Raw genomic sequence first — 12,308 nt, 5'->3', positions numbered from 1 at the left:
CGCATTTCGTCGTGGGCGCAGTGCATATGGTACACGCAATCGGATGTGTACACGCAATCGGATGTGGATCGAGCTTAGGATGTGAATTGCATTTGTTCGAAGAACAGCGAGCATGACGGTCGTCGTCTCCCGACGGGCTCCCTAGTGCAGCGCATTGGCGATGAAACGTAGGAGCAAAAGATCCTTGGATCTCGCCGTAAGTACAATTTTTAAATTTTACAAAATTTGACTTCAAATTAGCGCTGTTGACAACGCACTCGCTACTTTTACCCTGCCGCGATAGTAGCAGGGCAAAGCGAAGAGTGGGTGATGGTTGCACACATCCGTGTCACATTCGTACGATACGTCTCCCTCAGGAGCGTGTGAACGGTGAAGGGCGCCCAGGCAACGAGGACGAGAACAACAGCGAGCACCGGCGGAACGCTCATTGCAGAACAGACAGAGGGTGATATTGTGTAGTGCAATTCGATGGAGCAGCAAGACTGGCCTTTTGATGAGCATGACAGGATTGGCCTCGCCATCCGAATCCCTACATTCGCTATAGTAGGCGAATACCGTCGAATGACACGCTCGTATGCAGCATGGAGAAGTGGCTCATTCATACTTTGATTGAATGAAACAAACCGTCAGCGGAACAAGCAGAAGCGACCATCATTTGTAGGAGGAAGAAAGCACTGCTCGCAATGCAGAACAATACGAGTACGAATCTTTACGAACTGGAACCATCTACGTTCCACTGCCTGCCACCAGCTGCTTACTTCAACTAACTCAAACACGCGATCCTAACCGACCGAAATCTACATCCAATTGCACTGTTACCACCTTCCAGGAAGTAAAAGAGACAGAAAGGGACTAAGGTCACTGTGACTAATCTTAAAACAAAAGCTTTCCAATGATCAATCCAATGATTAGCGCCAAAAGAACAAGAACGGGCGTCGGCAGACCACCTTCTTCAGCTGGAGAGGGAGCGGCCACAGAAGCCGTGCGCGTTTCACCGGCACCGGGTCGAATCTCCGCCTTGCGTTGCCTTAGAGTCGAATTCTCCTTCTCCAGCTGAGAAGAAAAAAAAACGAATCAAAAAAAAGACGGTCACTCCTCGTTTTCAAACTCGTACCTCCTGGTTTATCTTCTTGAGCGTCTCTACTTTGGACTGAAGTTCCTTTTGTTGCACGTCTCTCTAGAAACGTCAAATCTCCCGCTGACCCATCGTAGTATACAAACAAAAAAGGATTACCTCACTCTTGCCGGTAGCCGTCTGAAATGCTTCAAAAGCCGAGGGCAAAGGCGTGTGCTTCGCATTCGTATTCGGTGCATTAGCTACAGGGCTCGGGCTCGAGATCGGCACATCTTTCACTGTTTTTGGCGGCGTCGGATCAGTAGCGAGACTGGTCTAGAAACCGAACCGAAAATCGCGTGGAAGAAGAGTCGGCAAGACGATAGAACATACATTGGGAGTCGTCGTCGTCGTCGTTGTCATCGCCGTCGTCGTTTGCTGCGGCATTGGGGAATCCGATCCCGTAACGTCGAAGGAGCATCTCAATTTCGTGTCGTGAACGGCGGAGCTTTTCCACTAAAAATCGACGGCGGAAAAACGTTTCCATTCGCAGGAACTCGCGCGAGAAGATTGCGTGCATACGAGATCTTCGGATTCTTTTCCGTCGGATGGAGCAAAGACCGCTTGGACCATGAACTTGTGTCGCACCGCCTTGGTCACGTCAAAATCATTAGGCTGGAGCATCACTAAAAAAGAAGGAAAAGATTCAGTCTTGATATCATGCTCTTCTATAAGCAGAACGAGCAATGCATCACATCTATCAGACAATCAAGAGGTAGAGGCAACAAATCCTACCAATCGATCACCCAAGGACAGTAAGATAGATAGAAAGATAGAGTCTTGAGACCCTCACGTCCAATATCGTTCATTTCTTTTAGGGAATACGTTCGTGCTATCTACAATTGATGTGTGAAAACGGTCTTTGTGACCAAAAGATTTCCTGCTATGACGTACGTTGTCACATGCACCACGCGCAGCGAGTACACGCTCCGATACATCGAGTCCAGAAAAAGTTATCTGCGAAGGCTTTTCGCTTTTATGTACCTTGGACTTCGACCGAGCCTCCCGGTTGAACAGCTCCTGCGTTCGGACGAACGCAATACTGCTTCGGCGCCGTCGTCTTCACTTTGAAGTTGATCGGCTTGGTCGTCGGGTTGGAGAGTTTCAGCGTTGCCGTTGAGACCTCCGTGAACGGGCCTGGAGAGGAGATCGAGGCAATTAGCCGAAAGGGCCCCCTCCGACTGTTTGCTCTACCTTTGAACTTCAAATCCAAGGGTGGGTCGATTTCGAGGAGCGAGTCCCTCGACATGTTCGGGTCGGAGGAGAAGGGCAGACGAACGAGACGACCCTGCGCTTGCGCGACGTGCGAAAACACCACATGATCCCTTCGTCACACCCACGATAAACGGGATAAACGTCGGTTACGTTCGGCACGTTCGTCATTCTGGCTTGATTTCTACCCAATGGCGGAGGCGATACCCGAGAAAACCATTGAAGGTTTGATTCACGAGCCCCCTTTCCTGTTCAACTCTAATCAATCCTTTTTTTATCAGTTTCTTTGGATCCCAAAGAGCAAGTCTTCCTTGCACTGTGTGGCGAGCCTTTGAAAAAGGCTCAAATAGCCAAGAAAGTCGGTAAAACCAGCGGAAGAGACGTGAACAAGTATCTGTATGAGCTGAAGGGGGAAGGAAGGGCTGAGATGGTTGGTGAAAATCCCCCCTTGTGGAGAAGAGCTGGAAAATTCCCCTCTGGAGCTGTTCAAAATAAAAGTAGAAGCGTTCCGCCCAAGACTAACATATTATTAGAGACTCCCATTCGTGATATTTCTTACGGTTTTCAAGAAGCTGCAAATTTGCTTCTAATTGGACAAACAGATTCGACTAATTGGAAAGCATTTGCGGGAAAAATTGGATATACTGTTCTGGAAGTTGCAGTATTTGATGGAAAAGATGAGTCTCCTTGGGCTGTCATTAAAGACTGGCAGACAAAAAAAGAGGCCACGTTTGGTCGTTTTATTGAAATTATGGCACAAATGGAGCGGGCCGATGTTCTGACAAAGCTGAAAGAGAAGCTAAATTTGGCCCCAGAAGCCAGAGAGGTTTTAGACGAGATGTTGAAACCGGTGAATGGGGAACACGACGGAATCCCGGGGAACTAACAGGATTTTTTACTTTCATTTCACCTTCTATTTTTAGATAATGACATCGTTCATACGTAGTGTACTCACGTGATTTTTACCGAACGCCGAAAATGCTCGTAACTCTGGCGCGGCGAACGGAACTCGCAACGCGCGCCGGAGTGCGATTTCGACGCGTCTTCAGCGCGTCAGAGACGCAAATGCTGCGCGAATCGGTGCGCGCCTTCGTGAATCGACACGTCGCGCCCTACATCAACCAGTGGGAAGAAGAAGAAGGTCTTCCCCGCGAAGTGTGTAGATACCGTAGTAGATAGTTGCTCAGCGTTCGTTCCCGAGTGCATGGGCCGCTAGTGCCTTCGGCGGAGGGTCCTTCAAAGTCGTCTCCTTTTAGCTACACAAACGAGCGGGAGACGCGGGCATCCTCGGCGTCATATTTCCGGAAAAATACGGCGGCTTAGACGGCTCTCACAAAACTTGTAAACAGAAGAAAGACCACCCACAAGAAGAATTTCTAGTTGAGCCTATACTAATAAATAGTCATTGACTTCACCGAGGAGCTATCCGTCGTCGGGGCCGGAGGGCTTCAGGTCAGTCTCTGGACTCACAACATCGCCTTACCGCCGATCTTGGCGCACGGAAGCGAGGCGATGAAGAACGAAGTCGCTCCCGCCGTCATAAAGGGAGACAAAATCGCCGCTCTCGCTTCGACGGAACCATCGGGAGGCTCCGACGTGGCTAACATTAAAACGACGGCAAAGTAAAAAGAAAAAATTGTGACGTCAAATTTTCCCCTAATTGATTATTTATAGACGAGATGGTAATTATTTTGTTATTAATGGATGCAAGACGTTGATAACGTCCGGTTCGAAGGCGGACTGGATTTCGGTCGTCGCTCGCACGGGTGGGGATGGAATCGACGGACTGTCTCTCATTCTTGTGGACGGAACGGCGCCCGGTCTCACGCGAACGAAACTGCAAACGGTCAGAAAGAATTGACAATTTATTTGTGTTTTCTTGTTCATTTTTTTTCTGTAGATGGGCTGGCGTTGTTCTGATACTGCGACTTTGATGTTCGATGACGTCAGAGTGCCCGTTGATCGACTCATCGGGCCGCTCAACAAAGGATTCAAGATGCTGATGGAGACTTTTAATTCGGAGCGGTTTCTCATATCGAATATGGCCGTCGCCTTTGCTAAAGTCTGCCTGAGCGAGTCTCTCGACTGGGCAAAGCAAAGGGAGACGTTCGGATCTCCACTGATCAAGAGACAGGTTTGATACAAGAACTTTACGTAGTGAGCTATTTCTAGAAATTATTCTACAGGTTATTCGACACAAGCTGGTTGACATGAAGACGGCTGTTGTGGCGGCTGACGCTTTCTTGAACAAAATAGCTCACGTACGGGCGCGTCGTTACTCGTGGTGTGCTCTGTTTTAGAGATACGCGTAGGATTTGGACGCTCGCGCCGCTTCTCCCGCGGATTTGTCCATGCTGAAGAATCACACGACGTCGATGTTGGAATTTGTGGCCGGTGAAGCGATGCAGATATTCGGGGGCGCTGGGTTAGGCTTCTGAAGCGCGCGCATACCGCACCCAAGAGATCCTGTTTTTCTTTCTATCTAGTTTTGTTCGCGGATCAAAGGTTGAGCGAATCTATCGTGAGACGAAAGTGCTGACAATAGGAGGGGGATCAAGGGAAGTAATGAAGGATCTTGCAGCTAGACAAATGCACTGGTAAATATGCAAAATTTTGAGCTTGCGCACTCACCAGTTTCGATTTGCCGTACCTACACATTCCAGAGTTTCGTTGTCTTACATAGGTCGCTAACGTATGGCCTCTCGAATTCTAAAGTTTCTCCGGCCGTTTCATGAAGCTATGTTGGTGTCAGAAGCTGCGGGCCAGTGGACAAAGAGAGCTATTAGAGATACGGACGCTTGGCGCTCGGCACTGAAAAATTTGCGAAATTCAAATAAACAGGTACTTGTGCCACTGCTAAAGAAGCGTCAGGATTCTACTGGTAGGAATGATACGGGAGCGGAGACTTTTTTCCTTTTGGCAAAAATAGAGGGATTCAGAAACACGCAGCAGTTGGAATCAGCGCACAATCAGTTGCAAACGTCCTTTGACGAATACAAAAAGTTGCTTCTTGTTGTCGACGAGTATGAAAATCTCAAAGAACGCTTAGCGTCATCACCTTTACCAGAAGCGCTCAAGGCTGCAGCCATATTGAAAGCCGTTTCTCGTCCAGTGGAAGAACAAGAGGGCAAAATCAGTGAATTGATTGCTTCTGTGTCTAAAGTAATAGAGCAAGCCAACTGGATGATGATTGGACCCTCTGATTCTAAAGAAATTTTGTTTTTGGAGTGCCAGATTTGGGAGGCTTGTCGTTTACTTCCAGTAGCAGAAAAGCATCTAGAATCATTGAAAACTATTCAAGATGAAATCAAAATGAAAACAAAAAATTTCAAACAATTCCCTTTTTCCGCGTTGAAGTTAGCAAAAACTGCTGCATGGTATAAAGCAATGGGAATCCAGGGAATCCTTGAAAGAAACAACTAATAGCATATTGGCTATCCAATGCCCCCGGATGCTCTCACGCGTGCGCCGTTCCTTCGAGCAGCGTGTCTCCATCGAGGTATCGCGTCGCCTTCGCTCCGTCAATGGCAAACTGCGCTCAGAATGCGAAAGAGTTCATAAAGCAGGCGTTCGGACCTCGCATAGCGATTATAGCGTCGCCGGACGCGGAAAAAGCGTGCCAAAAGAACAACCTCTCCTTCGTCGAACTTCTCAAGCCGTTCTGTCGCCCTTCGACGGAAGGTGAGTCGTGACGAAAGACGACAGACTAACCGGAGACGTACGTTATCAGGCCAGATAAGAGATCTCCAGCATCAGCTCTACGTCGTACAGAACCTTCTTCTTCACATGTCCGAACCGCAGCCCAATCCTCCTCCGGCCGTCGCGACGAAGAAACTGCTCGACGACGTCGTCGCTCGATGTCATAGCCCCGTCGAATTGGGTCCGTCGATTCAGGTCGGCGACATGAGATTTAACGGTGAGGAAAGAGAAGGAAATCGTAGCGATAGTTTGAGTAGTGAAGAGGCTAATACTAGAGACGGTAGTACGTAGAGGAGAGTTCCAGTAGGGAAGGAGATATTGCTAAAGCAGAGCACGTTTTTTCGCTTTCAGCTGTTAACGTATCTATTTGTAGACCAAGTAATTTTATGAGACACAGATGCTTTCGATAGAACTCTTTTTGTCGGCCGATTATTGCTTGTTAGTAGTTGATTTGATCTGTGTTGTGTGTGTGTTTCAGCTTCGACTCCTTGGTTTGAAGTGTACAGAAAGGCGTTTTGCGAGAACATGAGAGTGTCGGATCACGAGTTCATTCGGCACTACGTTGCTTGTAAGTGATTTGTCTCCCCAGAGGAGCCAAGTGGATTGTTTTCTGTGTAAAGGCATTTTTGTCGTGTCGACGAACCACTCGAATCCCATCGACGAATTCACGCGAATGCTTCAGAAGCAGATGACCAAAATGAAGGAGGAAAAGTATCCCAAATACATTCCGCCGAATCACGTCTTCTTCTATCGTCTTCTCCTTCACGACGTTCTGGACGGAAACGAGACGAGGTACGGACCCCCAAAGAGACGAGAGCGTTCAAAGAGACGGCAATTGTTCTATATCGCATCAGGGTGCAGACGCTCCAAAACGATTTGCTGACGAAATACGGGCCCGGTCACTCGCACACTCTAAAAATCAATTCTCGCAGTGCAATCGACGAATATCCGGCTCACGTCGATCCGTGGAGCCAGTACATGATCGCAGACCACGAAAACGTAAGGCACACAAACGAAAAAGATATATATATATTATCCCCCAATGACGTCGCTCTCTCTCAGGATCTAATGATGGAATCGATCGACGAAGGAAACGAAGACGACATCGGCGATTTGCCCGGCGAACCGAACGGGCCACCAGACCTAATAAAGAGCATCACTCCCGTTCCATCGGAAGCCCAACTGGACAAGCTCATCGAAAAGAAAGATCCCCTCGAAAGCGAATCGATCAAAGATCCTCTCACGGGAGATCCTCTCACCGAGGCGAGCGATCCTCTCACGAAAGCCCTGCGCGAGTCGTCGTTGACGACGACGACGAACGCGGGCGGCGCGGGCGTCGGCGAAACGACGATGGCGGGATCGCGCGTCGAGAGAGCGTTGAAGGGCGAGAGAACGTCGTTGCGACAGTCTCGATCCGGCGCGCCGTCCAGTGCGCTCGTTTACGGTCAGTGTCTCACTTTGGCCGATCACGATCGGATTCGCGCGTTTGTGAATGAGTTCGCCAATCGGGGCTGGTTGCCTTTTGTGGAGAAATCGATTCGGACTTTGAGCGAACAGGTAATCCGCATGTGATTTGGTTGATTATATATATATATATATATATTTATTGAGGTTAACACTCGGAAAGGGTTTCAGAGGACTCTTTTTAGTGTCGGGAAGAAGTGGTTCGGAGGTGGAGCGAAACCGTCGAATCAAGCGGGCGTCAGCCAGTGAGCGGAGAATCGCGTTGTCGTCTCGCGCGGTGATTTTTTTGTACACTTTTTTTAGTTACCTTCCCGATTCGTCCGAGATGCAAATGCGTCTTCTCGGCGATCTGGCCTTTCTCGCGCAGAACTACGACGTCGCTTATTCGTCGTACCACACGTGCAAACGAGACTTTCAAACGGACCACGCTTGGAGTTACTACGCGGGAGCACTGGTAAGTTGCACGCAATCGAGAGGAACCTCAGGAGGAAGCACTGTACGGTACCTGTGTGACTGTTAAAAATCTCCCTCGCAATAGATAACGTTAGAACGTACCTGTTTGACGCTAGACGTTCCAACGGAGGCTCGCAATAAAACGTTTGATTTTTGGCTTTTGCCAATAGGAACTCGCTGCGACCGCTTTGTTCATGCAAACGACGCCCAAGCGAGATCCGCTGAATTATTTCGAGGAATCTATTACCGTCTATTTGAGTCCTCTAAAGTGGGTTAATTGTATCGAGTCGAGGAAAAGGGTAATTTACGTTGCAGGATGCATCCGTTCGCCACGCGAGCTACATTGTTGGCAACTGAGTACATGAAATCAAAGGCTCTTTATCGGGATGCAGCCGCTGCTTTTATTAAGCTTACTGGCGAGGTAAATTCAGTTGATAGCAGGTGGTTTTCTTTTTTTATCTATACGGTATGGAATGCCATAGGACTCTGATCTGAAAGGGGGGCTTCTGTTAGAGCAGGCGGCTCACTGTTTTCTTCGCATGTCTCCAAGCTTAGTTCGTAAATACGCTTTTCACTTGATCTTGTCCGGTCATCGATTCAGCAAGGCATATCAGGTTGGCGCGCGATGATAAAGGCGCATAGAAGTGGCATTTGGAAACGATTGCTCTAATAGAGAAGGCACGCACTGAGAATGTACGGCCAAGCGTTGGAAGTATATCAAGACAAGTCGTGGTCATTAGCTGAAGTAAGGAAAAAGAGATTGAGGAGGGAGATGGAGGATAAATGTATCTATAATTGACGTACTTTTTTTCTCTCACAGGATCACATTAATCTTTGCCTTGGACACCAATCGTACACGCTAAAGCAGCTCGACGATGCCGAAATGGCATTTCGACAGCTTCTCTCCCACAAGAACAGCCTGCAACCAACCGACATACAAAAGACTCTCATCAAAGAATTCTTATTCGTCTTCAAGGTAAACAGAAACGTCGCACTTTTTAAAAATTATTTCTTATAATTTTCGCCTAGCAACACCTGATGTCTTTCGACGACGACGGCGACGACGACGACTTGAACGCCGGCTCATCGTCGTCCGTCGCCGCAACGAAAAAACTTCCCTTCTTGCCATTGCCGCGAATCATGTCCCAAAGGACTCGCGTTCTCCTGTGCGGCGTCGACGGCGAAAAGAAGCAACTCGGCTTTCGCCTCGGCGACGAGCCGACCGATACGCTCTTGAGCATCGGCAGCGGAGACGGCGACGAGAGCGCGCTTGCCGACGTGAGAAACGTCAAAGCCGGAATGGACGCGTTCGATTCGATCGATTCCGGATGCGATATGAGCTTGGACGATTGGAAACGATTGGAGGAGAAAGCGGTGAGGGGAAAGAGTGGCGGTCTGACGAGGTATGCGGTGCAGACTTGTTTTGACGACGCGACGGATAACAGCGGCTTTCCGATTTGCGTCGAAGGAGGTAGGCAGTTTTGAAACCGACGTGCCTGCGCCCTGCGCACACGCACCGTTTGTCTCTCTTTTCGCAGAGAAAGTTTTGGTCGAGTTGCTATTAGAGAATTCGTTGCAAATTCGCCTGTTTCTCGGCAACGTCTCCTTACTGTGGGAATGCAAGGAGGCGAAGCAGGAGAACGAAGCGGAGAGTGACGAAAGCGATAACAAGGTACATAATATATCATCGTGCTTTTGCGATTAATTAAAAATCCGACGTGTATATAGATATCTCTTCAGGAGTCGTGCGTAGTTAGCGAAGTTTTGGAAGAGTTCGTCTTGCCTCCTTCGGCGACTAAACCGGTTCGAATTGGAGTGCGAGCGATCGACGGTCTTCGATCCTATATGGGGCATTCTTTTAGCTGCGACTGTCTCTGACTCCTCTCCGAACAGGAACAGTAAACGTAATAGGAATTGTCTATAATCTCAAAGCGAGAGGAAACGACGCGGACGACGAGGACGAATTAGAAAGGAAGAGCGTCTTGCAGAAACGCCATCGGAGGTAGGAAAACGAACTGGAGCCAAAGCAGGTGTCATCGCCGTATTTCTAGCAAATCGAACGTGGATCGCATGCTATCGATTGGGGTTCGCGGCAAGCAGATCGTCTACTGTAAAGGTCCGCGGCTGAATCGCGACAAGAAAGAGAGATCTATGATGGCTTACGGGCCCGATTACCGGCTCAGTCTGAACGTCGTATCATCCACGGCGCAACTGAGGGCAAGTGACGACGATGCAAACATTGGATAGGGGCCAGTGAACGATCTTCTTCTCTCAGGTGACCTTTTCGGAGTTTCCCGATGTTCTACTGTGCGGCGAAGTGAAACTGGTTCAACTGGAGTTGTCCAACTGCGGCAGCAGTACGCTGGAAAACGTTCGCGTCGCGTCGTCGTGCCCCAAGTTTTTCAGCTTTGGCTCGGTAAAGGTCCTTCTTCTCTAAAGAGTGGTCCTATTAGAATCTTCTTTACTAGACATTTCCTTTGGAAACGGATGGATATCCGTGGCCTCTAGAGAAGTCTAGCGGCAAATCGAAGGAGGACATTGGGCTGAGCTTTCGTCGCCAGCCCATTGCACCGTCCAACGTCTGGCCGTGCAAGTTGACCCTTCCCGACGGCAAACTGATTCCCGGCGGATCAGCCACGCTTCCTATGTGGATTTACGGTGGCGACGAGACAGGTGTACATCAGTTGGATCTTCTGTTTGTTTATGACGTCCACCGACAAGAAAATACGCCGATTAAGTGAGATTCCTTGTCGCTGGAGATTGTCTTATTGTAGCGTTTTCTTTCATCAAAGATATCGCGTCCTGAAACATTTTAGTCGACTTAGCGTACTTAGTTCACTGAAAGTCGGTGTGAAGATGAATCGAACGTTACCAGAACGAACCACGTAAGTCTCTAGGCGTATATCTCTACTGTTTTTTGCATAATAATTTATTATCACGGCCGTATTTGCTGATACCATTGTTTTGAAGGTGTGGAGTTGATAGCCTAGAAGAGAAACTCGCTTTTCTTAGTGTAGAAAACGTTTATCAGGTTAGAACAGAAAAGATAGTAGACAATAAATAACAGATATTAGGCGTTGTTTCTCACAGAGTACCAAAGAGAGATCGGTTTTCTTTCAGTTACTTCAACTTTCGGCGTTGAGTCGTCATCAACTGTGTCTAGGCGGCGTTTCCGGAAAGATAGAGGACGAGAGCGTTCGAGTTCAGCCCAAGGAGACGTTTCTACTGGGATTCCGAACATCAAAGCGGAGGCAAATTGACGGGGAAGACGAGCGAAACGGTATCGTATCTAACATTTTATTTGAAAATCACGAGGTCGACTGCAAACTCCCTGAGAAATTGACTGTTGTTGATAATCTTTACCTTAGATCGTTGCTTCTTTATCTCCTTGCATTGATCTATTTATTCATTCTCCGGCTGGCGAAACCTTTCAAGACAGTAGCATTGACGCTGTCGACGGAAACACGAACTCGGTCAGTCGACTGGCTCCCATTGAACTAGCTCCTTCTCAATTGGGAGAAATGAAAGCGTCTAAGAAGAAGGAGGAGCTAGACGCAGGATTTATTGTCCTGTGGAGGGTATGCCACGAGAGACTTTACCTGTTTTTGCATTGGTATTTCTGCAATAGGCTGTTGTATGTGCAGCGGACGGCACGCGTCAACTGTTTGGTCAAAGTAGCGTTTTGCCATCGGTAAGAATGCAAAAGTGGTGGCTAACGTCTAACTGTTGGGGTGCTAGGAGGTCATGGAAGTGAATTCAGCAGTAATACACGTGTCTTTGTCTCACAGGCATTCTATTCAGCACGATTTCAATCGATCAAGGTACCATCTGACGCACACACTGATTGAACGAATGGTAGAGAACGCTGTTTCTTTAAAAGGATATGTTTTCTGCCCCTAACGGTTCACCTTCAAAACACGTCTAATCTCAACGTGAACACGATTCTAAAACTTCTTCCGCCCGCGGACACAAGACACAAAAAGTACAATAGACTGGTCTAGAAAGGATAATTGATGGGTTAACGCGATTTTTTTTTAGATCCAAAGCAGATTCTTCTCCCGACAACCTTCCGAATGATTGCTTGACGGGAAATTACACGTGGGTTGGAAGTTCCGTCTGCCATTCTGTTCTTATTGGACAGGAAGAGACAACCGTTCAAACGAGTGCTTGCTTCACTCGTCCTGGCGTCTACGATCTATCTCGAATGAAAGTCGATGTTGTAACAGACGGTGGTGACATTGTACAATTTAACGTAGAAAAGTCGTACGTGACTGTGGAAAATTTAGTCTCTCACTGACGTTTTTTGTAGCGAACGTGCACGTCTTTTTTTTGTAAATGTAATACGGTACTGTACGCATGAAGGCAG

General features: G+C 48.2%; 3 protein-coding genes across 7 annotated transcripts; 2 read left to right on the top strand and 1 right to left on the bottom strand.

Moving 5' to 3' along the window:
- Positions 1 to 783: 783 nt before the first annotated feature.
- On the bottom strand, positions 784 to 2,440 carry LOC136184584 (vesicle-associated membrane protein-associated protein B-like). The gene is made up of 7 exons (XM_065971498.1): positions 2,309 to 2,440; positions 2,099 to 2,251; positions 1,637 to 1,740; positions 1,448 to 1,570; positions 1,235 to 1,390; positions 1,115 to 1,177; positions 784 to 1,053 (listed from the first exon to the last, which is right to left on the bottom strand). The coding sequence occupies exons 1-7, from the start codon at positions 2,361 to 2,363 to the stop codon at positions 874 to 876; spliced, it is 834 nt and encodes a 277-aa protein (XP_065827570.1). The 5' UTR covers positions 2,364 to 2,440; the 3' UTR covers positions 784 to 873.
- Positions 2,441 to 3,213: 773 nt separating this feature from the next.
- On the top strand, positions 3,214 to 5,747 carry LOC136184574 (uncharacterized). Of its 3 annotated transcripts, none has more exons than XM_065971484.1 (9): positions 3,214 to 3,481; positions 3,583 to 3,667; positions 3,729 to 3,948; positions 4,001 to 4,172; positions 4,227 to 4,460; positions 4,513 to 4,587; positions 4,639 to 4,751; positions 4,813 to 4,923; positions 5,010 to 5,747. In XM_065971484.1, exons 1-9 carry the CDS (start codon positions 3,305 to 3,307, stop codon positions 5,059 to 5,061), a joined length of 1,239 nt encoding a protein of 412 aa, XP_065827556.1. In that variant the 5' UTR covers positions 3,214 to 3,304; the 3' UTR covers positions 5,062 to 5,747. The 3 variants fall into 3 exon arrangements, with proteins under 3 accessions (XP_065827556.1, XP_065827557.1, XP_065827558.1); XM_065971485.1 differs by having other exon boundaries at positions 4,990 to 5,747; XM_065971486.1 differs by having other exon boundaries at positions 3,325 to 3,467.
- A 37-nt stretch (positions 5,748 to 5,784) lies between these two features.
- LOC136184554 (trafficking protein particle complex subunit 8-like) lies at positions 5,785 to 12,304 on the top strand. Of its 3 annotated transcripts, none has more exons than XM_065971465.1 (28): positions 5,786 to 6,007; positions 6,057 to 6,242; positions 6,504 to 6,593; positions 6,646 to 6,817; positions 6,880 to 7,024; positions 7,088 to 7,582; positions 7,637 to 7,734; positions 7,793 to 7,943; positions 8,113 to 8,210; positions 8,258 to 8,363; positions 8,425 to 8,556; positions 8,616 to 8,687; positions 8,763 to 8,918; positions 8,972 to 9,413; positions 9,481 to 9,614; positions 9,683 to 9,745; positions 9,805 to 9,944; positions 9,994 to 10,159; positions 10,218 to 10,358; positions 10,411 to 10,679; positions 10,735 to 10,827; positions 10,913 to 10,973; positions 11,033 to 11,257; positions 11,311 to 11,520; positions 11,571 to 11,633; positions 11,681 to 11,763; positions 11,823 to 11,924; positions 11,981 to 12,304. In XM_065971465.1, the coding sequence occupies exons 1-28, from the start codon at positions 5,851 to 5,853 to the stop codon at positions 12,237 to 12,239; spliced, it is 4,509 nt and encodes a 1,502-aa protein (XP_065827537.1). In that variant the 5' UTR covers positions 5,786 to 5,850; the 3' UTR covers positions 12,240 to 12,304. The 3 variants fall into 3 exon arrangements, 2 of the variants coding, with proteins under 2 accessions (XP_065827537.1, XP_065827536.1); XM_065971464.1 differs by having other exon boundaries at positions 9,671 to 9,745; XR_010669377.1 differs by lacking the exons at positions 11,571 to 11,633; positions 11,681 to 11,763; positions 11,823 to 11,924; positions 11,981 to 12,304 and having other exon boundaries at positions 5,785 to 6,007; positions 9,671 to 9,745; positions 11,017 to 11,257; positions 11,311 to 11,447.
- The last annotated feature ends 4 nt before the right edge of the window (positions 12,305 to 12,308 follow it).

Source organism: Oscarella lobularis, chromosome 3, assembly GCF_947507565.1.
Source record: "Oscarella lobularis chromosome 3, ooOscLobu1.1, whole genome shotgun sequence".
NCBI classification, from domain to species: Eukaryota; Metazoa; Porifera; class Homoscleromorpha; order Homosclerophorida; family Oscarellidae; genus Oscarella; species Oscarella lobularis.
This window is presented reverse-complemented; position numbering and strand designations above follow the sequence as displayed.